The sequence below is a fragment of the Parus major genome, chromosome 2, assembly GCF_001522545.3.
Source record: "Parus major isolate Abel chromosome 2, Parus_major1.1, whole genome shotgun sequence".
Lineage (NCBI taxonomy): Eukaryota > Metazoa > Chordata > Aves > Passeriformes > Paridae > Parus > Parus major.
The window spans coordinates 42,301,614-42,328,764 of NC_031769.1; the positions used below are offsets into that span (position 1 = coordinate 42,301,614).

Sequence of the window (27,151 nt, forward strand, 5' to 3'; positions counted from 1 at the left end):
AGCTTCAGTGCAGCTTGGTGTAGTGATACTTGGAAATGAAGTTTTGCTCTTGCCTGAGGTTAGAATATAGATTCAATCAGATAATTTCTGTTCATTGCCTTTTGTTATTTGCAAGACCTAGGGTAATATTACATGCTGTTACCCTAATGTGCTATAATGTTAGATCAGCTGTAGTCCTTCTACTAAGTTGTCTTTGCAGATCCAAGATACAGAACAAACAGTTTAATGGGTTGTTAAAGGCAGAATCAAGTGTGGTTTTATCCTAGAATAGAAAGTTATTCAAAACTGTTTTGTTGCCATTTGTTTAGTGTGCTTAAGCTCAACATGACTTTATTTTGTACTTCCTGAGAGATTTCATTCCCATTATCCACAGCACTGAATTTTGGCTTTTGGGAAATTTTTATACTGTATTTCCATTTCTCTATGACAATTGTCTTTATTACTGGCCCACTGGTGTATTTCATTTGTAAATGAATGCTTGTTCTTATTTATGTGTATCATATATAGCTAACGCCACCGAGCTTTCCATTAATTGATGTGGGGGTGGGAAATTTCAAGGCTAGAAGGGAATCTTAAAGGCATAACTCCCATTAATCTTACACTATGAATAGCTTGCTTTTAGTTGAGATTTAGATCATGGTAAATATAGCTGTGTGAATCAGAACAAAGCATGATTGTGAGAGCAAAGCATTGAACAGTTCCTGCTGGTTATATGCTGTACATCATTGTCAGACTCTTACAGTGCTGTGTTCAAAGCCTGTATGTTAAAAACTGAGGGGAAAAAAATATGAAGTGCTACTTTAATTTGCATACAGGTAGAAAGCCTGCATGTTGTTAATAAAATACACTTACCCAGATCCTCCACAATTAAAAGTCTGTTTTTTAGGGAATTATGCTCTGTGTTCCTTTGTCTTTGATTCTGAATTTTTTTTCCCTAGGAAGGTTTTCAGAATGGATGCCTGGAAACCACTTCTTCTTCTCTACATTTTCACCTTCTCTGCAGAGTCAGAGGAAACTGGTAATACACTTAAGAAATGGCTCTTCAAGTTGATAGCAAAATTGTTTTTTTACATTTATACCCCATGTTAGAGAGGGATAAACAATTGATGAATTTTTTTTTCTAACTATGAATTCTATTAGGGATAATGTGGTATGTTTTTTATAAAACTTATAACTGCAATAAGAGAGTTTTCCTAAAAAAGTAAAGCAAAATTTAATGCAGCATCTCATTAAATTTTGAGTTTGTTCATGCATGCTGTGGTTTCATATTTGCAAAAGCAATGTAAAGCTCTTACAGTTGCAAGACTGCCATAAGCAAGGTAAGTCACAGTATTTAGCAGCTCCATTTTGGTAGTCAGGTTTTCTGGAAGATCTGTTTGAGAACTGTTCTGCCCAGTTGAACAATATTTCCTGCATGACTGTTGATTTGAGGAATTGATTTGGAAAACTGTTCCATCCATGCTCTGCTAGTGTTATATGCTTCTGGAATTTGCAGAGACACGTGAGTTTAATACTTACTACAAAGAAATGTGGTTAGTACTCTTTAAGTTGGTGTGAACTAATTTTTTTCCCCTTCAGAAAATAAATATTAATTATTAATATATGCATATAGAATGGAGCTCAAAGTGCATGACTAACTTTTCCTTTGCTCTCTTGAGAGCAGGCCAACAATTCTTATGGTTATGTTTACGGAACTGTTTAATATGCATCTACTACAGATAAGTTCTGGGCAGACTGCGAATTAAAATTGTGTTGTGGATTTCAGCATCTCTCCTTCTTCTACTAATGGTGTTGCAGAAAGATGTATCTTCTGACCCTCTGCATGATAAACAGGGGAAAAGAAGGAACTAGTGGGTGATGGCAATTTAGCAGGATAGATGGAACGGTTTTTCTGCAAAAGGCTAATCCAGTCTTGGATTCTGAAAAGCAATTAGGATTCAAAATTACTTCTTTTATTAGATTACACAACCTTTAGGGAAAGAGGAAAGTTACAACATATTTCTTCATTCTGCAAGAAAGTTTCCATTACAGGCATCATTTTCCTGGTAGATGGATCCTGGAGTATCTAGGGGGCAAAGAACTTCAAGATCATACACAATGATCAATGGCAAGACAAAATCTGTGTTGATGTGATTGAGCACAGTGATGTGGCATACAACAAATTCTTGTTGAACACTTTATATAACAAGAATTATTCTTTATAGAAGATACAAAAGTTACATTACAAAGAAGGAGGCACCAAAACAGGGCAGAGCCTCCAGTGCTAGAGAATCACTTCATAGTAAGTGCTGGTAGCCAAAAAGAGGCTTGTGCAGAGCCTTTTTCAATGAGTACTCTGCTGACAGGGCAGAGGATGCAGCAATGGCTTTGAGGAGGAATGGGATCTATGTTTTTGAAGCTGACATAGGGATGATAAAATCCCCCTTGAGAGCTGTTTTTAATAGCTGATGATGCAAGGAGATTTCACAGTGGAAAATCTTGAGGCACTGAAAACCATCAAAAATAATGTCCATCGGGTCTATTAATGCAAACATCTCCCTGGTCAGGGTAAGGAACAAAACTTTTGTTGTGTGTACAATGACAAAAATCCACACAGCTTTCTGCAGTCCCTGAGAAATGCACCTGAGCTAGCTGCACAGCAGTGCAATTGTTTTACCAAAGAATACTGCCCGTGTCTGCAACTCACAGCTTGTACTTGGCTTCAGTCAAGAGCCACTACACTCCTTGGTATGGCAAACAGCTTCTGAAGTAAGACAGTGCTTCACATTAAGCCTTCATATTCGTAGTTCCTCAGTGTCTGAAAGGAGCCAGAGCAGATACTTCCAGCAGGTATCTTAATAAAAAGAGGGAAACAGACAATTCAGTGATATTTTAAAAAGAACCTCATAGAAACATAACTTTGCCGTCTCCAGCTGACCATACTGCTTCAGTGGGTCTGTCAGCAGCCACTTTCTGTCAGCAACACTGAAGTCTCAGAGGCACTGTGCAGAGGGAGTGTGAGGAAATCCATCCTTGGATATGTGGGAGGTATTGGCAAGATGTGAACAGCAAATCCATGGTAATTCTGAGGTGCTACCCAAAAGCTTTTCCTAGATGAGAAACAGAAAGTGGTATCTCTTACTACATTTTTTAGATGGCAACAGTAGCTTGAATGCCATACAGCCTGAGAGTCTGCCATCCCCAAAGAAAATAAATGTTAGGTAATGCCTTTAGTTAACATCGACTTTTATCAAATGTCACATGCTGGTTTTGAGTCTGAGTTTATTCTGATTTGGTGCTGTATTACCAGGTACCTTATCATGTGGGAACACTGAAGTACAGAACATACACAGTTGCTCTTTAACATTACATATTCATACTGGCTATGTAGTTTGATAATATCATAGATGTGTTTGTTAAGTTGAAAAAAAGAAAAATGGAGTGCATGACAAATCAAAAAGCTGATCTCTTCAGACTGTGGCATAAGCACATGATATTGATTGAAGAAGAGACAGTTCTGGAGCCTTTCTTCTCTTTTTGCTCATCATTGTAAGGACTGTGACTGTCCTTTAAGGCTCCTTATTGTCTTCCTGTGTGTTATGTTCACATAGAGGTGATATTTTACATGTGTTGGATGTATGCTTTTTGTTCTCCTTTTTATGCCCTAACATTGATCCAACCCAGTTCTCCAGGTTTCATTCCCTTTGTGATCAGAAACTTACTGAGAAAGGAACACTGGGATGACCACACCGCTTGTCTAAGGCATTTTGAAACAACAGCTGGACCTCCCATGCATCCTAGGCTACTGAGATCTTGAACAACCCAAAACTGTCTGGTGTTTGCTGGGGTGTTGGAGGCCAAAATGAAGGGCTGAACCTTTCTTCCTAAAGACAGAAGTAACTTGTGTGAGTTAAATCTGCTCAGGTGGTTTGCAGAGAGAACAGCTGGGCCTGATTCAGTATGAGCTCTGCACTACCACCCACTCTTTTTCCCATCAAGAGCTGAGCAGACTCCCAGATGAAAAAGCATTCCCTGACTCCTGCAAGCAGAGAGAGGGCTGCTGTGGAAGTGGAATATGCTGCCGTGGAGAAGCATGACTATGGCTGACACAGTAGCACCTCCTGGTGTTTCATGGCAGGGAACAGGGAGATTTAATGGGAGATACAGCAGTAAACTTTTTATATATATATACAGGGACACTTGTTTAGAGAGAGAGAAGTTAAGGAAAGCATGTTGGGTTTCACCTCAGTGATGCATATATTTATTGCTGAGATCTGCATAAATTTTTCTCATAAAATGAAGATCAACTTTCTGTGAAGCCTGTTTCAGCTTGTCCTGTCATCTGTTTTAATATGTTCACTGACCTTCTTTCCTGTAATAAATCTATTAATTCCCTTTTCTCCAGTCACCTTCTTTTAAACTGACAGATTTGTCAATTTCAAGAATTGAATTTCAGGGACAGCATGTTGTCAGGAGAAAAAAGATACCTTTGCAGCAGTAAGACAGGGCAGTTTAACAATGTGGATGTTCCTAGGAGAGCAGGTGGTGAGAAAAAGAGTGTGGCAACACACAGCTGTTTACTCCTGCAAATAAATAGAGATTACCAACAAGGTATAGAATACCTACCAGATGTTTTACACATTCTCATGCACAACACAGTAGCACAAAAAGTGAACTATTTACTGCTGTTTTGTTATTCTTGCTCGTACACTGAAGACTTGACAGAGAACGTTTTAAGAGCTGAGCAGTGTGGGTGACCAATTGTCAGGGCAAAGTTGCTGAGTTCATGATTACCCTTCACACTGCCCCCAAACTATGTGACTAAAAAGACCCAGGTCTTAGAAGATTCTCCTTGTGAACACATAATCTGTGTTCTGTACAAGAACACATACTGGAAGAAATATCCATTAGATTTTGTGTTCACGTATGTGTGTAGACAGGTGTGCAGGTATAGATATATTTAGCTGATTGTTTTGTTGTGACCTAAGAAGATGAGACATAGGTTTTTGATGTTGCTCTGAGGTCTGAATGTCAGATTTTTTAGCCATAAAATCGTGTTCAATGTGACCTTTTACAGTCAAAGATTTTGACACCGCTTTCCAGGAGATCATATCCTCTAGGGGGCAGTTTGTACCACAAGTGAAAATATTGAAACAATGATGGTCCCTCTGAGATGAAATTATTTCTAGAAGTATTTGGTTAAAGAACTGAACACATTTATCTTTTTCATGAGAGAGGGAAAACTCAGAAAACTTATGTGGAATAATAGGAACAAGCCCAAACTAGCAAACACAGAAAGCAATCTTGTGATTGCTAAGTGTTTCAGAGTCAATGAGTGAAAAGAGAATAAATTTAGGTAGAGTTCTGTTTTACAGCTAAAATTGCATGCCTCTGACTTCCTTGCAGAGGTACAACAATGAATAATAATGCATCTGGGATCTCAGAATAATATTCAACATGAGAAAAAATCAAGGTAGAGAAGAAAAAAAAACATGGGGTTTAGCTGAAGATGGCAAGAGGGTTGGGGTGGGGGAGGAATTAACCATCTCACACTATTGGTTGTTATTATAAGCAGCAATGAAAGCAATTCCATAACTGAGGTAGCCATCACCTTAGAGCAGCTGTTTTTCACAATGGTTATGACATTTCATGTAGGCAATGCTGCCTCTCTCTCTCTCTCATGTTTGTTTCTTTGGCCTGTTTTTCTACATTTGCATGTTTCACCTGGTCTTGTGACAGAGCACAGTCAGTCATCAAGGTTCCCTTCACAGCTGGAATTTGTGTTGAACATTCTTGGTTGGTAGCAAAGCTCATGGAGACATTTTCATGATTCGGCCCTTTGAGGACTCTGGGCAGCTGGAGAACAGATACAATTTGCAGTTTGGGTATGTGCAGGTGTCAGGTTATTTAGTTCTTTGTATTTGCAAGTTCATATGGCCACACTGAAGCCTGTGGGGCTGATGGTGCTTTATATTTATGGAAAAGCTATCTCACTGATTCTTACTTCTGGCTTTAAATCAATCATGTCGAATTTTGTTCCATGATTCTGGTAGAGAACAAGATCACAATGAATGCATGTTTATAATTCCCTGTTCCCTAATTATTTTTTTTTTCAGAATGCATCATAGATCTTTCTATAGCAATTGATATTTCAAGGAGCATGCAGCCATCATCCACAATGCTTCTGAAACAGAGACTGCAAGCGTTCCTCCCCAGACTTCTACTCCAGTTGAAATCACTGCCAAATACCAGCTGTAATGCTCCAGTTGACATTGGGTTTAAGTTCCAAGTATTGGCACAGAACAAAAAATTAATCTTTGACTCTGGTTTTGAAGACTATAATGAAGAGATCATCCAGAAGTTCTTAGATACACAGAGCACTGTGGACACCTACATGAATGCAGACTTTTTGCAGGCACTTGAGGAGAGCTTCTTTAATGCGACCTCTGCTAAAGTTAAGGTAACTTAGTGGTATGAAAATACATCTTGGAAAAATTAGGCATTTTGATATTTACAGACTCTGATGCTGAGTACTCCAGGAAGACAAAAAAGTAGTTTGGTAATAGATGATGCTAATATGCAGAATCACAGAATGGTAGAGATTAGAAGGAATCCCTGGAAGTCACCTTCTTCAATCCCTGTGCCCAATGAGGAACAACTAGAGCTGGCTGTCCAGGGCTGTGTCCTGATGGCTTTTGTGTATCTTCAATGGAGACTTCTCAATGTTTCCAGGCAAGCTGTGCCTGAAGCAGTCTCAGTCACCCTCATATTTTCTTAAGTTTATATAGAGCCTCCTGTTTTTTCATGGATCTGATATAACTTGATATATCAATTCCAATTCCTTAGGCACCCCTGTAGTGAGATGGTACCTAGAACATTTGGTTAATACATGTGATGATGAGTATTCATACAAACAACCTTCTTATATATACCATGGAATGATTGTACTTTGGGCAGTGGAAAGTGGTTTTCTTTCAGGAACTCTTATTCTTAAAAGGAAACTACATTTTAATTCATGATTCTGTGTCTTTGTCCAGAATAGTGGCAGCTCGAAGCAGAAGTTACAGAAAAAGGTCATCTGAAAAATTTGTTTACAGAAGTTTGTTCGTGTCATTAACTTGTCAAATAATTTCAAGTAACAAAGCTGGGTTCTACTTGCAGATAACTGATGATCAGGAAAATCTGCTAAGATGCTGCAGTTAATTCATCCATCTTGAAGTGAGGTGAAGGGAGAAGCATAAAGCTTCATCTAATCTCTTCTGAAATGAATGGGGATTCTTTCAACTTGGGTTCAAGAAATTCAGATCTCATTGGACTGTTGCAGGGTCAATGCCTTAACAATTTATTCTTTATAAGGCACTGACTCTAAAGCACTGAGCATGTCCTGTAGTAATTGAATATTAGCACTTACTAAGGTCTCCATGCAGGAAGACCTTCCTACTAAGGAAGGATTGGTTAGTTATTGCCAAATACATAGGAGGTTTCCTCATCCAACTTTATTTTCATTTTTATAAAACACCAATTTTAATCTGTCATGGAGTGAGGAAGCCATATTACAAATTCCTCCTCTTTCTGGTGAAAGTCTGCATTCTATTTTTTACAGCATTCACATAAGTGTGTGTGTGACTTATCAATTTAAGTAATTAATTTACTTACCAATTTGCATATTTAATGGGTTTTTTCCAAAGATTTCTTAAAATGTCTGAACAGGGAACATGACCACATAAGATTTTGTTTGTTCTGAGTCTCAGAGAAAGAACTTGTTTGACATAAAAGTAAAAGCAGTGCTTTTTTCCTCCTAATTGCCAGTTCTGGAGATCAGCGTCAAGCAAGGCTTCTTTCTGCTTAGGCATTATTATTATAAATAAATATGCTACATATCTCAGCACTTTACCAGTGGATTGATATTCTTCTCTGACACTGTTTATATACAAATTGAAAATACAAGAATTTAGAATGTGCATGAAATCTTAATTTAATCTTCCTAGGATCCTGAGCAATAACATGCTTGTTCTGTAAAGATTATTCATTATAAAACTCATCAGGGACTATGATTCTCTGTTGGTTGAATTTCTTCTTTTCTTTGTTATTTGTTTGCTTAGCAGCAAAAAAAGTTGTACCTAATTCCAGCATTTTCAACAATGGATGTGTTCCAACAAGAGCTTGATATAAACAGATGCTTTGTAAAAATATTATCTTTACATATATTTACATATAAAGCCCACGATACCACACCACATTTCCTGTTCCCCATGTTTTTAAAATGGAAAGATCATATTAAAAACAACCAAAATTGGGCCTACAGTGTTGTCTTTAACAATCTGTGATGAGTTTACCCATCCATGGTCCAGCTCTCTGCTGTATCACATGGTGCTTAAGTAAGCATAGAATTTGTACCAGTGCCTCCATGTTGTGTATTTGGTAACTTACCAGTTAGCTCTAGCTTTTATTGGTGTGGCAGTCACTTCATTTGCTTTTGTCATTTGTGGAAAAAATTACTTTAAACAGAAGTAAATTTAACAGAAGTAATGCTGTTTGCATTGGTCAAAGCCATGCCTTGCATAGGAAATGAAAAATATGAAGGTAGGAGGAAAGAAGCTCTAGCTGTGCTTGCCTACTTGTTGGTCAGAGAGTTTAGGAGGATTTAAGTCATTACCATTGGGGAAAGGACACAATTTACTTGTGCAGCTTCTTTCTAGGCAAATCCACTGAGTGAGTGGAATCTGATCTTCTATTGGTTTGAAGAGGGAATTGGAGGAGAAAAATGGGAAGGGACTGATAGCTTGAGGGAGAACTGTAAGAAATTGTGCTTTCCTGGAAGAGGACTTAACTATAACTCTTTGGCCTGAAAAAATGGAAATGTAGCAAATATAAATTATTAACATCCTGAGGTGAGCTAAGCCTGATGTCTTAGGAAGGAAACACAGGGCAGAGAACAGAGCAGGGTGATAACATGCCTATCTGCATGGGGAGAGGACTAGAACCAAAAAGGATGCTCTTACTGGTGTGGCCCAGTTGACAGCCAACAGGAACTGCTATTGGAGAAATGGGAATATTTGTTTGCTTTAAATGATTCTCCATGTTCACATATAAGAGAATGCTTCAGACATCAGAGAAAGTTTTTCAGTGGGTAAGTTAAAAAAGAATTTGTCTCCTACCTTGCCTGCTAAGATAACAGATATAATAGCCATGCCATAATCAGCAAGAAAAATCCCTCAAATAGAAGTGCTACCAAGGAAGAGAAGCTTTTGTGTTCTGTTCTTGTTTTTCCTCACTACCATTTTCCAGCACACATTTCAGATCTACCAGAGTCTAATGCAATTTGACTATTTCAGAGCCATTTCTCAATGTGAACTGTACTTTTTACAAAGACTGAATTTTCAGTCCCTTTGCAATTGACTTGTCATTACTCCCTTTCCTGACAGGTTCTGTTAGTATTTTCAGATGGACTGGATGATTCACTGGAAGACCTGAAGAAAGCAGCAGATTCCCTTCGCTTTAAAGGTATTACAGTACCACATGGATGTTCCAGCCTCCTACTACCACAGGCCTGATGTACAGCTCCCCCATTGCAACTTTTCCATGTAACACTGCCTCTCCATGCTCATGTGGCATTGCCCAGGAGTCCCTGGGAGAGTATTTACTTCTTCATGTGAAGGAGTATATGTAATGACTTATCACTATATGGCGGATGATGCCAGAGACATGCCTAGGGGTGCAGAGGTTCTTGTTTCTGGAGTTTAGCTCCAACACCTGAAGCAATTCAGGATGAACTCTCATCACAGGTTAGGTACAACTCTGACTTGTCTAGGAAAAAAACAGGCTTGAACTTGTGTTTGGGCATCTGAATAACAATCTGGTCTGACAGATAGGGAGAGAAATCAACTGGAAAATTACTGGTCTCAATTTTCCTCTTACACATTTTTCTCAATAGCTTGATTTCTTTTAGCATTCTGTGTTGAAGCCATGAAATGTAAGTCTTGCAGGGAATTGCTGTTATTAAAGTTTATATTGTTGGTTAAATAGTATGTTTTTTAATAGTGGTTAAATTCACTAATTTAAGTCTGTGCTTATGTTGAAGGTCTTGATGCACTTCTATTAGTTGGCCTGGACAATACACAGAACTTGACTGAATTTTGGGAAATAGAGTTTGGCAGAGGGTTTGGATACAATGAACCTCTGAGTGTTGGGTTTGAAGATATTGCAAACATCTTGCAGAGAAACCTTGTAAGTCCTTTTATGATACAAACAAAAGGAGGGGAAAAATCAGTCTTTGTTTTATGATTAATATATGTAAATGAAATGTTTCTTGTAATTTTTCAGGATACTGTTGCAGAAAGAAAATGCTGTAAGGTTATTTGTAAGTGTCTTGGAGAAAGTGGTGATCATGGTGTCCGGGGAAATCCTGGAAGGAAGGTAGGAGGTCTAAGATAGAACATTAAATAAGAACAGCTTTATTTTTCAAAGTGTTTCTGGTTTTTGTAGTATTTGAGAGCACGCATGCATGTCCCCATGATATTTTATGTTAGGACAGATGAAGGAGAAACACTGAATATGATCTTTTCTCTGCTTCGTGCTCCTATGTAAAAGTATTTTTGTAATTGAAATTATTTGTACATATAAAAATCATTAAGCACTCTCCTGCACCAATTCAGCAGAATATGGAGAGGGATTAAAAAATTAAGTCTGATTAATCAAGTAACTTATTATCTATTGGGAATGAGAAATTTCCAAATGACAAGCTGAGACTGGAAAATAATCCTATTTCACTAAGTACGTGCCTTATCCTTTTGTGACTCGTTATTCCAAATATCCTCTTCTATAAGTCTGTTTTGATCCAAAAAGATTACTTATTTTAAGATTTTAAATTGTTTGTTTTAAGCCTTTTTGAATATTATAGATATCACTAGTTCTATAGCATACTTGCAGAAGTAATTATTAAGGTTTTAGATATATGTAGTCTCCATTAGACTACTATTCATTCCATTATTTCTACTCATTCCAGTAGCATGTGAAATAAATGATATCTGCAATTCAGTTATGTGGTTGTAGTTAATGAATTTTTCGTTATCTCTTAACAAAAGTATAGTCTTCTAATACTTTTTCATAAATCAATTTACTGATATCTTCCATTACTCTTGTTGATTTTCTTACACCTTTCTATTTTACTAAAAGGCTAAATTAAGGTGCTAAGACAGTGTTGAGAATGTAAACAAGGTTGTTTGGCTACTAAAAATTCCCTTTGTTCCAGTTTCTCTCTGCTCAAGTTTTTGCCCTAAGGGTATGATATTTACATGATTTCCAATACAAAGTTGAAACATTCCTATGGGTTTTCAAGGCATTGCAATAACTTCATCCTAAAAAATTTCCAACTCCTTATATTTTTCATTTCACCTTAGAATTTCATTACTGTATAATACTTTCTTTTCCGAATCACTGGAAAGTTGTTTGATTTGACCAAGTACTCCAATGAGCTTTTTTATCAGAGAGTATTGTGAAAACACCAACTGAAATTTTGCAATAGCCATTGGTATTTTCTTGGGGTTGTGTTTGGGGTTTATTTCACAGCCATGTCAAACACATGGGACTGTACAGAGTGACTGTGTAAATGTGAGGAGCCTGTTGTCCTCAGCATAACCAGATCTAATTTTCAGGAAATGTTTTCTATCTCTGTGTGCAGAATAATCTGATAGAGATGAACCTGGTGTGCTTGGATAACATTGTTACTTATCTTTTAAATTGTAATTTTTCAGGGAAGTACAGGTAACAGAGGGTCTCCTGGCCATCCTGGTGAGGAAGGTGGGATTGTAAGTAAACATTTATCTTCCTGCTATGATATTGTTATTTGGTGCCTGAACCTCTCTGCACTTACTCACTGAGTACCTATCAGTGTTAACCCAAAATATGTTAAAGGAATAGGTAGATACACAGATCTGTTTCTCTGTGCCTTTGCATCTCACCATAGATAGTGAAAAAAACCAACTCACCAAAAATGCTTTAGTTATTCAGTTAAATAAAACAGCCCACCTTCAAGTACAGACATTTCAGTTGGAGATAGGTAATGCACTATAAACATGGCATGATAATGAGAGCAAAGAACCAGGTGCATCTCAAATTATTAATTAGTGTTAATAATGGCCCATATGAAAATTTCCAGGTGACTTTCTTTTGTGTCCTTAGTGCAATGAATGGTGATGTAGCTCTGTCTTGCTTTAATCTTATGTGATGCATTAAGAAGTAATTTTATGGGTGAGATTGAACATTTTCTTTTGTTTCTTAGGGGGAGAGAGGCCCAGCTGGTTTCAGTGGGACTCAAGGAGACAGGGGATGTCCAGGTGCCAGAGGCCATAAGGCAAGTATGTAACCTTGAAACGTTTCCTGATTTTGTTTTCCACAAACCTGTTTTCTGTACTGGGAACAAATCCTTGTGCTGTCTTCCTGAAGCATGGATGAACATCAAGATCCAGCTGTAGGAATGGCAGACAGTGTTTGCTGTCTCATTTTGAGAGTTATTTTGTGCAGCCCAAGCATGGTTGAATGGCTCAGGATTTTGCTGACTAAGCAATTTCATGATGACTTCTTCACCACCAACTCCAGACTGACCTTAGTTAAAGCTGTATAGCTTTATGGAGTGGGAATGAAAATTAAACCTGTGTTCCTAGAAAGGAGGAAATTCCATACGTGGAAGTAGAAAGTTTTACAGTAGGGACTACCAATACTGATCTCAGCATACCTCTACATAGCAAGCTATTGTGCCCTGCTTTTCAAGCTCAATAAAAATACTTTTACCAAATTTCATCTATATTTATTTTCAATTTCAGGGGGCCAGAGGCTATAGAGGAAGTCAGGTATGTGTTTTCATGTGTGATCAATTTTCTTTGAGAACAGAGTTCAGCTTCCTTTCTTGTTACCCTGTAAAATGAAATTATCAATAAGGAAGGAAAATAGTGTAAAAACTTCTCAGTATTTAATGTACTTTTGCTATGGTTCTATAAGGATGGATTCAAGATACCTATCACATTAATCAAAATCAGCAGTCATAACGGTGTTTTTATGATTGTAGTCATAGTTGATTTAGTCTAACTGATGGGAAAAGGATTTGTTTACTGACTAATTTGATAATCTGTTAAGGTGGTGATTTTGGTCATCTGAATCTCATTCTAATTGTGAAGAGGAGCAGAGGGGAAAAAAGGTTATAACTAATATTTATTGGGTGTTTGGACAGCATTTTCACTAGATCATTATTGATACGTCTTCAATATCCAAACTTCTCTTCAATCTGTGTTTGTCATCTCATCTGCTAATATTTCAAGTCTGCTTTTTAACCTTTTTAATCATACCTGCTCATGAAGGGGATATGGTCAATAATTCAGTAATAAATGTGAGGCCTGGAAGACCATGATCTATAATGGTAATTGTTTCCATGCTACAGTGATTAAAAATAATTAACTTGTATTGAAAGCTTTGATACAAAACCACTTCTAAAAATGACTTGTGAGCCTCAAAGATTCAGAAGATGTTTGATGTAACTGAGTAGCTGGGAGAAGTGTTTCAGAGAGTGTTTCTGAAACCTCAGCTTTATTTAAAGTATTGCTCTGTGCTAACTTTTTAATGTTCTCATGTGCTTCTCTTTTCTTTTCCATTTTCTGCTCTGTTCTCTGAAGTAAGTTGTCCTCCTTCAAATATCCAAAACCTCTGATTGTAGAAGAGGGAGAGTACTTGCTGGTGATTTTGATTTGTAAAAGTTAAATAGTGCAATAGGTCTTACTAGTTGCACAAACCCTACTGAAATCCAGTAAATATGTGAATACCTTCATTATGTTGTGTCATTACATCCACAGATTTTATTTTAAATAAAAATATGAAACTTTCAGCACATAAAAAATGTGATTAAATTGTGCCAACTTAGTAAGGTTGAAGCAGTTTATTGAAGTTATTGAAGTCTGCAAGGCATTTTATTATAGCTATTTGAATAAAAGGAAATACTGAATATTTAATAGAATGAAGTTTGGCTAAGGTTTTCTGAGGCAGGAAATGACTGATGGAAAAAAATAACACTTCAATAAAAATCACGATTACTTAGTGCTCAAATTTTTTTCTGGAATGCTTATTCAAGAAATACTTGTTTGTGATGTATTAATTTAATCAAAATGTACAGTCAGCTGTTTTTCCTTGTAGTAGATACAGAACTACTTTAAATGAAAGTTTTTCTTCCTCAGGAATTTTAACTAGGTGGTTTTACAAAGTAAATTCAGCATCAAAACCTCCAAAGCAATTGTATCTATGGTCTCTACCAGAGCTAGGCTGCTGATTTTAACTTGTTCTTGTGCCACTTTCTTTTTTCTTGTGACACTTTCATGAGTCTGTTGAATATAATTTCATCTTTCTGATTAGTTCTCTCTGCTAATTTAATTTCTTTCTACAAATTAAACCACCACAGTTATCCCTTCATTTTTATCCTAGTAAAATAAGATGGAAGAGGTTTCAAAATATCCTGTAAAATTTGAGTGTGTTATTTGGCTGGGTCTGAAACATTGTGAAGCATACATACATTAAATAACAGTTGCAAATTAATTTAGATGCCTCACACAAGTTAACACTGCAAACTCCTTAAGTCTGGGATGGGAAAATGACTTCCATAAATTTTTGCAGTGTGCTGTATCATTTTTGCAGGCAAAGGGAAGAGAAAAGCAATGTAGATTTGAAAAGGAAGGTGACTGACATTTATGTAGCATTGGTATTTATGTACTCTTCCTGAAGGAGTTATGAAGTTTGTTTAAAAATCCTAAAGTTTAAGATCAATCTTGTGTAATTATTTTTTAATAATGATTATTCTTTCTGTTTTTTTCAATCCACTGTTCATGTTATAAAACTATGTAAAAAAGCAAAGCACAGTACAAACACATATGATGGTTGAAATCAGAATTACAAGGTTATCAGCATGATAGATCAAATACTAGTAATTTATTTTGGAATATATTTGGATTTTGAAGGTCCTGCAGCTGGGAAAATATTTGAAAGCTAAAAGAAAGAAAAAGCAGAATTTAAATCCTGATGGAACTCTATAATTTAAATAGCTGTTTTTCTTACTAAGTGTTAATTAATTAACAGTTGTTTTAGACATTAATTAATGAAATTCATTAAAATATTAATTAGTAATTAAAATTTATAGTTATTATTCTTAATTATTCTTGCTAATCATTAGAACCACAGAACTTATTCAAGTTTCCAAATGCAGGGGGAACACTTCTTTCTTTGCTCAAAGACAAGTGAACTAATGCTAATTGGCTATATTTTTCGTTATTGCTACAGGGTGAACATGGTGAGAGTGGATTTGATGGCACTAATGGAGAGCAGGTAAACATTACTTTAAATGTGCAGTGCTGTTAAAGACACCAACCTCAGGGTTCAAAGGTACAGATATTGTACCTTGAATGGGCTTTAATGCTGAACAAAAGTTCTGTTGTTGGGTTTTTAGAATTGTATATCTGATTGAAGCTTGATTCTGCCAGAAAAAACTTGAGAACCTGATTTAGCAGAAAGAACAAACATTATTTTTTTTATTCTTTCCCCTTTCTGAGTCTAGGGAGAACGTGGATTTCCTGGACCTTCTGGAGAGAAAGGCAGCAGAGGGAAATGGGTGAAGTACCCCTTACAGTAATATTTAGATTTTATGGAAACACCTTTCCAAAGTGTAATGGTGTCTGTAATGCATGTGAGTTGTTTTTAATAGCTGCCTGTTCTCTAATATCCTGTCACTCTTGCTCCAAATCAGTGTAGCTCCACTGACTTCAACAGATCTGACCCTCTGCTGCCACAGATAATATTTATACTTGGACCTGAATTGTTTGTGCTCTTTTTATGAATTTAGGGCAGAAAAGGCCCCAGAGGAGAACCAGGTGAACAAGGAGAATCTGGTCTAAGAGGAGATCATGTAAGTGATCTTTATTTTTATTTTATTTCACTGATTTGCACCTTGATTTTGTGATGGAGATGTCCGAAATATATGTGATTTGAAGAGTTTTTCACAGTTCTAGAAAATGCAGTACTCTGCAAGAAAAATGGCATATTCTAGGAGTCCTGAACTCTTTAGATGTAGATGGACTGATGTGCTTTGATGTGTTGCTTGGAAGCAGGTGCGTAAGTGTCAGGTTTCCTGCTTGTTTATGATTTTTTGGTTGGTTTGTTTGTTTTCACTGTAGGAAATATATCTCCTTTTGGAGATACTTATCATAGAATCATAGAATGCCTTGGGCTGACAGGGACCTTAAAGATCAACTAGTTAGTTCCACATCCCTTGCCATGGGCAGGGATGCCTCACACTAGACCAGATGGTCTGGTGAAAAGACCAGATGGACTAGGTCAGTCTTCCCTGTTGGTTCCCACCCTACAGAGGAATTCTGGATCACTTAAAAACCCTGACTCTTGGTTAGTCATTTATAATGAGGCAAAGGAAAGTTACTTCTTCATGTTCACATTTTTTCCTTGCATGCTCCAGAGACCTGCATAAATGCACTGCCTGAGGACTAAAATTCCAGTGCAGACACAATCCTTGTCTTGAAAAGATATAACTTTGTCTTTTCACATAAATTTCAAAGACTTTGTTCCAAGCAGTCATATATTGTGCTGATTTCTGTCTTTAAAGCTTAAATTGAATAAAAAAATGCTCAAGTGTCATAGTAATTTGCCTCTTTGAAAGATCAGAATTTCACCTGATCTAGCATTAAGTGGTGAAATGGAACTCCATTCTAGTGTAACCCATCATCTGAAACTCATGCATTATGATCTTAACTCAATTAACTATATCAAATCAACCAGAACAGTTTCACATTTTCAGTTTAATTTGCTGTCCATTGGTAATTTTGCTTTTAAGCTCTGTGGAAAAGAATTTTGTGGACTTTGCAGAACTTCTTATATCATGTTCTTACAAGTATCTTCATTTAAAACAGCCTTTTTCTTTCTTTGCTGTCTGCAATTACAAATCTAATTAATTCTATTTCTGTATCCTTCTGCAGTAGTCAAAGTAATAAAGGTATTGTAATGGGAAATACTGAGCTTTCCATTGATCTTTTTCAGGGAGATCCTGGGGCTAACAATAATATTACTGGCCCTAAGGGTGAAAAGGGAGACCTAGCACCACAGGTAAGCAAGTTGTTCTATTTTGTGAAGAGAGGATTTGCCTAATTGCTAATTTCTATTGGCTGTCCAGTGACCAAGGAGGTTTTTGTTTGCATTTTGCCTTTAGTGTTTGTCTCCAACACAGAAAGCTTTAGGAACTGCTTGATACAGGAGGAAAAAGAAAATAAAAGTTAAAATATTTACAAAGACTACAGAAATATTCTCATAATATAGGATTAATGGAAAATATGGATTTAGTGTAAATGTATTATTCTACCACAAATTTACATTAGTAGCCTGAAAGGCTTCCAGTAATGGATTGTAATAATACTGTTAAAAATCATGCTGGGAAAAATGCACAGGGTATCAACAGGCTGTATTCAGTATGTTATGGGACTGCTATTGGCTCGGCGTGGTGGGTAAACTCCATTTTGATCTGTAAATAGAATATAAGAGTTTGGATATGTGCTTGTATAGTGAGGTTTGAGTTTTTCACAGGTGTTTTAGCAAAACTGCAAGGAAAGAAGCATAGCAACTTGCATTACCATTACATTTTTTTTGGGAAAAAATAAGCAAAACTGACAAGTAATTGGGCAGTACAGAAATGATGGTGAATGAAAGTTTAAGAGGGTGGCAAACATGCGAGAAAAATTCACTGTTTTAGAAGTCTGATTCTCTCTGAACAAGTAGGGTTGTATGCATAGATGTATGTCTCTGTAGACTTCTTAAAGCAGTAGAAAAACTCTGAGAGTTACTTTTTGGAGAATAATTAGGTTTTGATTACTCTTTGGAAGCAAATATCATCTTAAGTAGTCCAAATGAAAGGCTGAAATCAATAAGAATGATTTCACAGAAGCCTTTACTTAGTATTGGCTGTTAGTTATTGAAATCCAAAGCGGACGTGATCTATCTGGTTCATAATTTTTGAATATAAATGATTTACAGAAAACAAGAATCAACATTAGTATGACACAATTGCAGTGAAAATACTTAGAAGAAGAAACAAAGAAAGAATGTGTGAAATGTGTGAAAGAGAATGTGCATGTACTAGAAAAAGGAAAGAGTGTTTAAAGAGCATGGTCATTACTTTGTTTTTCAGGGAGACCCAGGCCCATGTGGACTCCAAGGAGAGCAGGGTTATGCTGGCCTAGATGTAAGAATAGCAATCAATATGGGGTTCAAATAGCTGATAAAACATGCAGCGGGGCTCCCTCTGGGAAAACTGATTTTTGTGTTCTTCCTGTTATACCACCCTTCAAACTCCTGCAAGGAGAAGGAACAAAAGTCTTCTAAAGTTTTCATAGTGAAACATATTTGGCTTAAATTTAGTAGCTTATATATATTGCAATGTGTTTTCTTTAAAATCAGGAATTTGCATTCCTGTTAAATTCAGATCTGATTCATATGAAGTCACAAGCCTTAAACTCAATTTCTGTTTTCAGTGAGCCTTAATTGCTTCACAATTCTACCCCAGAGGAATCTATCTCTTGTTTCTGCCTGTAACTACAAGTTTGCCATGTCTGTTCAAGCATATAGATAAGCTCACTGGCAGCTGAGCTGCTCTTTTTTAGTTCACTGGAGACTGGAAATTGTGAAGGCCCCTCTTCTAGTCTGTCAGAATGGTGCCTAATGCCAAACTGTGGCATGATCACTTCTCAGTCATGCTGCAAAAACATCCTAAAGGCCTCTGGTGATGTGAGGTTTAGCAGTAACATTGACTAGAGCTGCTGCACAGTGTGCAGCAGGAAGTGTTGCAAACCTCTGGGCTTACAGGGAGAGGAGGGCACTTCTTCTCTTTAGTTTAGCCCAAGGGCAGCTGACTGGGAAGATGTTTTCCAGCATTTTGTTGAAATGTCTTCTCTCTGCACTCATTAAAGATCCAAAATATATTTTCTTTTTGGAAAGACTTACATGTGTAAGAATTTCTGTCCCAAATCCACCTTTTTCTCGTTTTTTTACCTTAAATCTTTCTGTGGAAATTATCCCAGCTTTCTTCAAGCTGCATTTGGTTTTATTGTATGTATAATGTGTTTTATGATAAACTGCTGTTTCACATATTTCTCAGTATTCTGGATGTAATCTCTCATGCCATTCCTTCCTAGGGTGCAGCAGGTCGAAGAGGCCCTCCAGGTATAAAGGTGAGTGGCTGACACTGCTGCTATTGATATGCAGCTACATGTCCAGCCTGAGTGTTTGCTCCTCTTAAGGGAAAACTTCATTGTGAGCCAAGACACAAGTATTTAACAATCAAAATCTATTTCAAGACAAGGCAGCCTTTGAATCTCAGGTGGATGTAATAGAGACCCTCCTGACTTGAAAGATTTAGAATTGGGAGTTTTCATCAAAATAAAAGGACAGTTAATTTTGCTATTAGTGCAAGTATGGGAACGTATCTAGAGAAAAGACTGTCACTAAAGATGACAGGAATGAGTAGTCGGGCTGCAAAGTCTGACAGTTTATTCCTCCTTTGCTGCATGCACACAGAGATATGTGTCATGCACACAAAGATATGAGTGGATACACACATGCAGCACAGATAAAATTAGGGCAAGTTCTACACGATGCTTTGCTCAAAATAAACACTGTTAATTGCAGCTCTGAGAATTGGCCAAGATTTTGGAAATAATTTCCCAAGTCAATATCAAGAAGAATATAGGATGTACAGAATATGTCAAACCCACTGCATGCTGACCGATCATTCTAGGAACAGCCTATGGTAGAAAAATCTCTTATGTTGTTGAGAGATGACAAAATCTCTCTCACTGTTGGGTGGTAGCCCTGCTTTACCTAAACTTATACTGCACAGTCACAATGGACAAAGACTTTCCTGAGATGTACTTAGTAAAGACATCATTGCAATTCTCTTTAATGATCATTCAGATAATGTTCTTGGAAAAGAAAACTTGTTTGTCCCAGGGTTTGAATTACAAAATACTGTTATCAAAGCAAATCTAAAAGCAGCTATATTCTAGTACAAGTAAAAATTAAATTCTAGGTATTCTCAGGTAGAGGTTACATAATCATTCTAGAAAACCTTTCTTAGGACAAGTGGTTCACATTTAATCCAAACTCTCTGCCAAGTTTCTAACACAGATAAGAAAGATGATATATGCCATGATACAGCATTTCCCCCTTTACCTTAGCATATAAACCCAAGGAAAGAATACAGTTTTGTGTAAACATTGTCAGTACCAACAGAGTGGAATATATCTTGAAGTCCTGCTGTGTGTTGAGTCTGGGGAATGGGCAGAGTTGTAGCTTCTGAATAAAAGTGCCAACCAGCATTTTGAGTAGGCCAAGTGTAAAATGTTAATAAATGATAGCAAGAATAACCATAGTGATGCAATATAGAACATAAATTTCAGTGAAGGAAAAAGATTGCCTTTTATGGCAGCAGTATTTCTTCAGCAGCACTCTGTTTGATTTCTGAGCTTCCTGTCCCTCTCCTGTTGAGAGGTTTTGCTATACCTTTATTGTGTGACAGCCAGGTAACACAGATTTTTTGCATTTAGAATGATTCAAATTATTATTTCACTAGGAAATGTCAATCAGAAGTGAGAATTCTGCAAGTTCCCTAAACTAGTCTGGTCACTTCCCAGGTTTTTGCAATATACATGTATACTGTGTGCCAAAATCCCTGTTCCCACCTAGTTTCTGAAAGCCCCAATTTGGATTTCACTTTGAGAATCAAAAATTTTCACTGAGGCATTGCAGATAGGAATATACTGGAAGGTTTTGATACTATCTGCCAGCAGGGAGAAAGCACCATGCTTTGGCTATTGCCAGGATCAGCATAACTTGAAAGAATATGAGCATTTTGCAACTGTTTCCTATTTCTATCTCAGAAATTCTTTATAAGGTTTATGAAGATATTTTAGATTAAAATATTGAAGAATATTCATCAAGTTTTCAACTTAATTATTCCAATCCTTGTGTGATAATCACTTGATTGGAAATTAATTTCTTAGATGATTATGAAACTTTGTGCTTTTTTTTTTTCTTTTCCCTGTTGGATTGCAGCTGTTATCTCATGAATGTTTGCATTATTCTGTCAGGTACCAACACTAAGAAATAATCCAGCTAAGCTATGGTCTTTGTGGTGGTAACAGGACCAAAACTGAAGTCCGTGGAAATGGATCTGTACTGTATCTTGTTTGTACTAACAAGCACAAGAACTCTTATGTGGTTAGAAAATAAGAATGTTCAACTTGTTTAGTAAATTCACAGAGTACAAAGTTAGTTGAACCTTTTCAACTAATTGAACCTTAGTTGAGACAGCCCTCTTTATGTCCATGGAGACCCCCCTCAGCCAGTGATGAGGCCACCCTTTTGTAAAATGGCAGGGAACAAGAGAAATGACTGAAACTCACAGCAACAGAGAACTTTCAAACTGTTTTCATTCAAGTACTTGATGATCAGCTTTGACTTCTAGAAGCATATAAAAAAATTTGTCTGGGTCAATGAGCATTGAAAGGTAGGTACCAATCAGTGATCAAACACAGGTAATGTAGATATCCTTCACTGAAAAGGTGTAAAAAGTGAATGGCAAAGAGAATTGTAACTGAAAACTGTCTTCCACATCCCCTGGTGAAACAAGATGGAATAGAAAACCCTGCAATACAACAGTGGCATCCATCGTTGGGTGAGATTGTGGGTGTTGTGTCCTTCCACTGAGATCTCTTGCGTGGCAGGGTGTTACAAAGCTGCCACAGGGCATATTTCTATCAGCAGAATTTATGAGATCTTTACTGTGAAGCTCTCCTGATGTCCCTGGGCCAGGAAGCAGATCTATTTAGCCCTGATGTTTGTGGGGTCCTCCTTCAAGGGTCCTTCTATGGACCACAGTATCCTGCTTTGTAAGGAAATAGGATGTGATGAATAGGATATGGCCAATCCCTCTGGAGGAGGAAGGCTTTGTGCTGAAAAGGGATAAAGAAGAATCCCTCTTTCAGGCTGATAAGAGGGATATTGTTAGTAATGTACTCAGAGACAAATTATCAAATTAGAGACAGTGAGCCAGACTTCATCCACCTAACACAAAAGGACTTGTTTCAGGTTTAGCTGTTAATAAAAGGCACTGAAATAACACCCTTATCAACAAAGTCATTAACTTCCCATGAACACACTGCTGTTCACCATATCCTAAAAATGACTCCTCCCAAGACTTGCAGTTCCAATTGTCTGTGACTTTCTGTGATAAAAGGAGACTGATTTTTTCAAATAGTTAAAACAACATAAAGAAGCACAGTTAGCCATTCTTAACAGTCAGAAGTAGTCAGCAGGCAGAAGGAATAGAAGGTGTGGTATCAGAGAGGTGTTTGTCACAGACAAGAACAACACTTCAATCTATGTGCTGGAAATAAAGCAAAATAGTGAAGAGGGAAAGGAGACTAACTTAAAGGAAGGCAAGAGAGAGAGGAAAAGGCAGGAGAGAAAAAAGGACAGCCAATTTTCTGGATTTTGATTCAAAGTAAATGTAAGTAGCTGAAAACTTTAAATTGGATTTAGATTTTAGTAGGGTGTGCCTAAGAAATTACATTTTTATTATAGCCAAAATTATTTTTGTGGAAATCTATTTCTATTTGATTTTTTTTACATCTTGCAATATCATATACTTACTGATGTACCATTTTACAGTGTTCTTACTCTGGCTATAAATTAACATTGTGTTTTCTTTTGGCTTTTTTTTTCTTTTTCTGTTGTTATCTTTTGTTTAACTCATATGGTGCAGAATGAAAGTTCAACCTTTTAAATTCATTTTTCCTCAGAAGATTCTTTCCAGAACCATCTGTTTCCCAAGAATCTTCAGACATATATTTATGATTTCTCCAGTGAAAGGGGGTCTGCAAGGCCTGTAATACCTTGATGCTAATTGTCACCGTTTTACTCAATCCAGAAGGCAGTGAGTATTTCTTGTGGACATCAACTAAACTGACTCATCCTCAGATAGCAGCTTTATGGAAATGGGAGCTGGAATTCTTTTTTTTTTTCCATCATCAAGGCAGATTTGATTTGCTTCACTGAATAACCAGAGTGAAAGATGGGGAGTAAAAAGGATTCTAATTCTAGTGCCATTGTGAAGTCATTATTCCCCCTCAGAGCCATTACCCATGGAAAAGGGGAAAGAGGACCTGCCCTTGTGACCTGACTTTATGACTTCTGGTCTTCACAGAGAGCAAGGGTAAAGCACAAATATGGCTGAGACATGGAGTAAGAAGTATTCAGCAAAACAAAACTGACCTCTTCTGCTGCAGCTTTTATATTCATCCCACACCCTAGAAAACCAAAGAAAAGCTACTCTTCTGATTTTGAGTTTTCTTCAACAGGAATTTGAAGCTGTTTGAAAACTGAGTGCATTGAAAAGCATTCTATTAACTGATACTCCGTACAAATATAAAATTATTATCTTTTGATGTACAAATGAGAAATACTAATTTGTTTGTGTTCGTTGTTGTTTTCTTGGGTTTTGTTCTGGCAGGGTGAGCAAGGACATCTGGGAGAAACAGGTTACACAGGAGAAACTGGTCTTCCAGGCCCACAGGTAACTAATAGAACTTCTGAGTTGATTTTATGTTAGTTATGTTGAAAAGGAATTGTCAGCCTTGATGTTTTGTTTGTATTTTGGAAAGCTTTGTTAATTTCAAGTAGTGATTATTATGAGTAAGACTCCTTGGAAATTTTTTTCTGTAACCCTGAGGAATTAAATGTGACAAGTTATATGGGTGCAACTTCTAGTGAAATTAAAAGAGGAACATGAGTAGCAAAAGTAAGTAATTTAGTCAACACACCTCCAACTTACAGGATATTATCCAACAGAAATCTTCAAAATTAATTCATTAGAAATTGTTATCAATAAATACATAAAATCTATTGCATAGATAAAAGCAATGGGAAAAGCTCTGTGTTTAAAAAAATATCTAGGTGGAGTAATTTGAAGAGAATTATCATGTAGACTTCTTACAGTTGCTTCTAGTTTAAAGATGCTCTTAGATACTCTAAAGATGCTTTTAACTTTGCATTTTAGGATGGAGACAGTGTGCCTAGTTTATAGCAGGCTGCTTATGGCTCCCTTGTTATCTTCGACACCTCAGTGGGTCTCTGAATCAGGCTGGCAGGCAGTGACCATCTCAGGTGTTTCACACAGGGAAATCCTTATAACAAAGCAGCCAGAAGTTTTACCTGTAAAATAAGGCTTGTGAAACAGGAACTGGGTTTCTGGTCATTGCAGCAACATGATTGTCATTGAAAAGCTGTCAACATTGAATTGACTTTTTGTTTCAATGGTTTCTCTACATCAGGGCCCAAGGGGACAACAAGGGATCAGAGGACCTCCAGGACCACAAGGCATGCCAGGACCTCTGGTTAGCTTTAAATAATATATTCCAGCTGAACCCATGAGGGCTTTTCATTCTCAGTGTTGATGTTGTTCTTATATTAATAAAAAAAAGCTTAAAAACTAGAAATTTAAGGCTTTTTGGTGTAATATTTAGAAAACTGATTTGTAGTCTTGTATGATGAAATAATAGCCTTGAAAATAAATCTAGGTGCATGAATAAAAAGTGCTAGGGTGTGATGAGGTTGTAACTACTGAGACCTGTCTGCTGAACTTCTCACTTTTGTGATGCTGTTGATTTTGGGGATTCTTGTTCTGAAATGACACCATTGTAACTCAGGACTGGAATGTCCTATGCTGTCAGCCTTGGTCATCTCTTTCAAGTAATGATGCTCATGCTTACATAACCAATTATATATGTACACTAATATTTTTGTGCACATATGCATGTATTCACTAGGTATCTATGTAGATAGAAAATAACATTTATGTCATACTTGATAACATTTTGAGAATTTTATGGCAGTTGTACAGATGACAGGAGATAAGTAGAATGATAGTTTGACTGGTAGCTCTTACTCATGGTCCTCAAAAACCTGATATTTTTACCAGTTCTGTAGTAATTTCAAATGGCAGTGAAGCTTTGAGTGCAGTGAGACCTCGATTTTTTCATTGTACACCTTTTAATTGATACTTCATATTGCAGGGTAGTATGGGGACACCTGGTTCACCTGGCTCTGTTGGAAAGTTAGGTGCAAGAGGAGCAAAGGTAAAGATTTTCAGAGTATCTAATTACAGCAATCTAACAGTGTCATTCATTTAAGACTGACCAAAGAAGCATGGACTAACAGAGTTAGTTCTGTGCTGTGAAACATATGTAGAATGTTAGGTTTTTAAGATATTTTTAGCTTGCAAGTGGCAAGACAAGTGATGTCTTACAAGTGATTACCTTAAGAGGTAATCTTACACATATCAGAACTATACTAAGAAGTGCTTAGAGTTGCCATGACCATTATTGTAATTGCTCTTGTGGTAATGGTTCTGAATGGGACCTGGCTTCTCACAAAACGGAGCAGAAATAAGGCAGTGCCAACCCTTGAGTTTATTTTAAGATTCTAGAGTCTGTCCAGCCCATTGAAAATACTCACCAGTGAATCACAGAATATCTCATCTTGGAAGGGATCCACGAGGATCATCAAGTCCAATTCCCTGCTTCTTGCAGGACTACTTAAAACTAAACCATGAAGAGCATCATTCAGATGCTGCTTGAAGTCTGACAGGTTTTGTGCTGTGACCTCTTTTCTGGGGAGCCTGTTACAGTGACCAACACTTGATCAGTGACTTCACCCTTAGGTGAAGAACTTTTTCCTAATATCCAATCTGACCTCCTTAGTTCAAAGAAGCATAGCTGCTTATTTTAACCTTGTTTTTCTAAAGATTCCAAACCATTCCAAGGAACCTTGACTGCTATGATGTCTATTTTGGAGGAATGCACATGTTGAGAAGAACTGAATAAACATGAAGTCAAACAAAGGCTTATACTAACAGGTTGTTCACATTAGAGTTCACTTACTTATAATAAATGTTATCCTTACTTGACTTTTATTTATGTGTATTGGTATGTGAGATTTTATTTAATAAAAATAACTAAGTTTAGATGCTGTTGCATCTTTGAATCTAAAAATCACAAATAATACCAGCCAGCTAAGCCTTTCTGTCTCTTTGAAGGGTTGTAAGCTTTAGTGACAGAGAGGTATCACAAGGTCAAAGTGCTGCCGTGAAAAGAATCACTGTGTAAAGCAGTGACAAAAATTGGGAAGATTTATAGGAATATCCATCATACAGTCCATATTGTCAGTCTGGTTTTGTGCTGTTTAATATTACGGTCTTTGTTAGAAGAATGTTTAGTTAGATAGTGAAAATAAAAATGGAACTGAGGAAAAAAACCTTGCAGGAGGGCTAAGAGCACAGCACAGACAGCCTGCCTGAGAAATATCATTTTCTCCAGAATATGTGTTTATACCACTAATACAATTTTTAACGAAGCCCACACTTTTTTTTTTCACTTGTAATTCTTTATTACAATGTGAGTTTTATTGAACAAAGCCTTTGGGGTTCAGCTGCATGAATGCTCAGCATATTCTGATTTGCCAAGTCCTTTCCAGTTCTACCACCAGGAACAGTCCATGAAGCATGGTGTATAATGGAATGCTTTTGCCCAGCACTAAGTAGTCTTAATGTATATAAGACTTTAATCTAAGACTTTAATGTAAGTAGTCTTAAAATGTATAGGCATACTTCAGTTTAACAGACAGGTTTGCATTTCAGAAAGAAGAATTCTCCTGAATGAGCAAACTTAAGGCTTTTGTGTTTCAATTGTAACAGGGTGAACCTGGTGACCCTGGAGAGAAGGGCTTAGCTGGACCACCTGGACAGAGAGGCATTCCTGTGAGTCCTGCCCTAATTCAGGACCCCTGTATTTTAATACCTATCCATCTGAATCAGTAATGTTCATTCCCTTATATTTTCTCTATTTCATACAATTAAAATAATTTCACCTTTGGTTCTCAGTTTCCTTATGGACACCTGATTTTTTGTGAGTCAGAGGGAATATCTTTCCCCTCAAATTCTCTAGAAGAGAGAAAGTATGATAAAGGTAGGGCACACAGTAGAAAGGAACTGTGACCTCTATCCTTGTTTTTCCTCTACAGTATTTGCCAT

General features: G+C 36.9%; 2 protein-coding genes across 2 annotated transcripts in view; both read left to right on the plus strand.

Annotated features, from left to right (window-relative positions):
- The first annotated feature begins 944 nt into the window (after nucleotides 1-944).
- Nucleotides 945-12,343, plus strand: LOC117245381 (collagen alpha-4(VI) chain-like). The gene is made up of 7 exons (XM_033519236.1): nucleotides 945-1,018; nucleotides 6,096-6,439; nucleotides 9,405-9,483; nucleotides 10,061-10,206; nucleotides 10,303-10,395; nucleotides 11,733-11,786; nucleotides 12,260-12,343. Exons 1-7 carry the CDS (start codon nucleotides 952-954, stop codon nucleotides 12,341-12,343), a joined length of 867 nt encoding a protein of 288 aa, XP_033375127.1. The 5' UTR covers nucleotides 945-951.
- An 81-nt stretch (nucleotides 12,344-12,424) lies between these two features.
- Nucleotides 12,425-27,151, plus strand: part of LOC107201066 (collagen alpha-4(VI) chain) — a 29,375-nt gene continuing 14,648 nt past the window's right edge. The window contains exons 1-12 of the mRNA XM_033519244.1: nucleotides 12,425-12,448; nucleotides 12,801-12,827; nucleotides 15,292-15,336; nucleotides 15,566-15,619; nucleotides 15,851-15,913; nucleotides 17,056-17,121; nucleotides 18,197-18,250; nucleotides 19,200-19,235; nucleotides 23,576-23,638; nucleotides 24,396-24,458; nucleotides 25,137-25,199; nucleotides 26,816-26,878. Of these exons, the coding sequence (XP_033375135.1) occupies nucleotides 12,425-12,448; nucleotides 12,801-12,827; nucleotides 15,292-15,336; nucleotides 15,566-15,619; nucleotides 15,851-15,913; nucleotides 17,056-17,121; nucleotides 18,197-18,250; nucleotides 19,200-19,235; nucleotides 23,576-23,638; nucleotides 24,396-24,458; nucleotides 25,137-25,199; nucleotides 26,816-26,878 (621 nt within the window). The remainder of the gene's footprint in view (nucleotides 12,449-12,800; nucleotides 12,828-15,291; nucleotides 15,337-15,565; nucleotides 15,620-15,850; nucleotides 15,914-17,055; nucleotides 17,122-18,196; nucleotides 18,251-19,199; nucleotides 19,236-23,575; nucleotides 23,639-24,395; nucleotides 24,459-25,136; nucleotides 25,200-26,815; nucleotides 26,879-27,151) is intronic.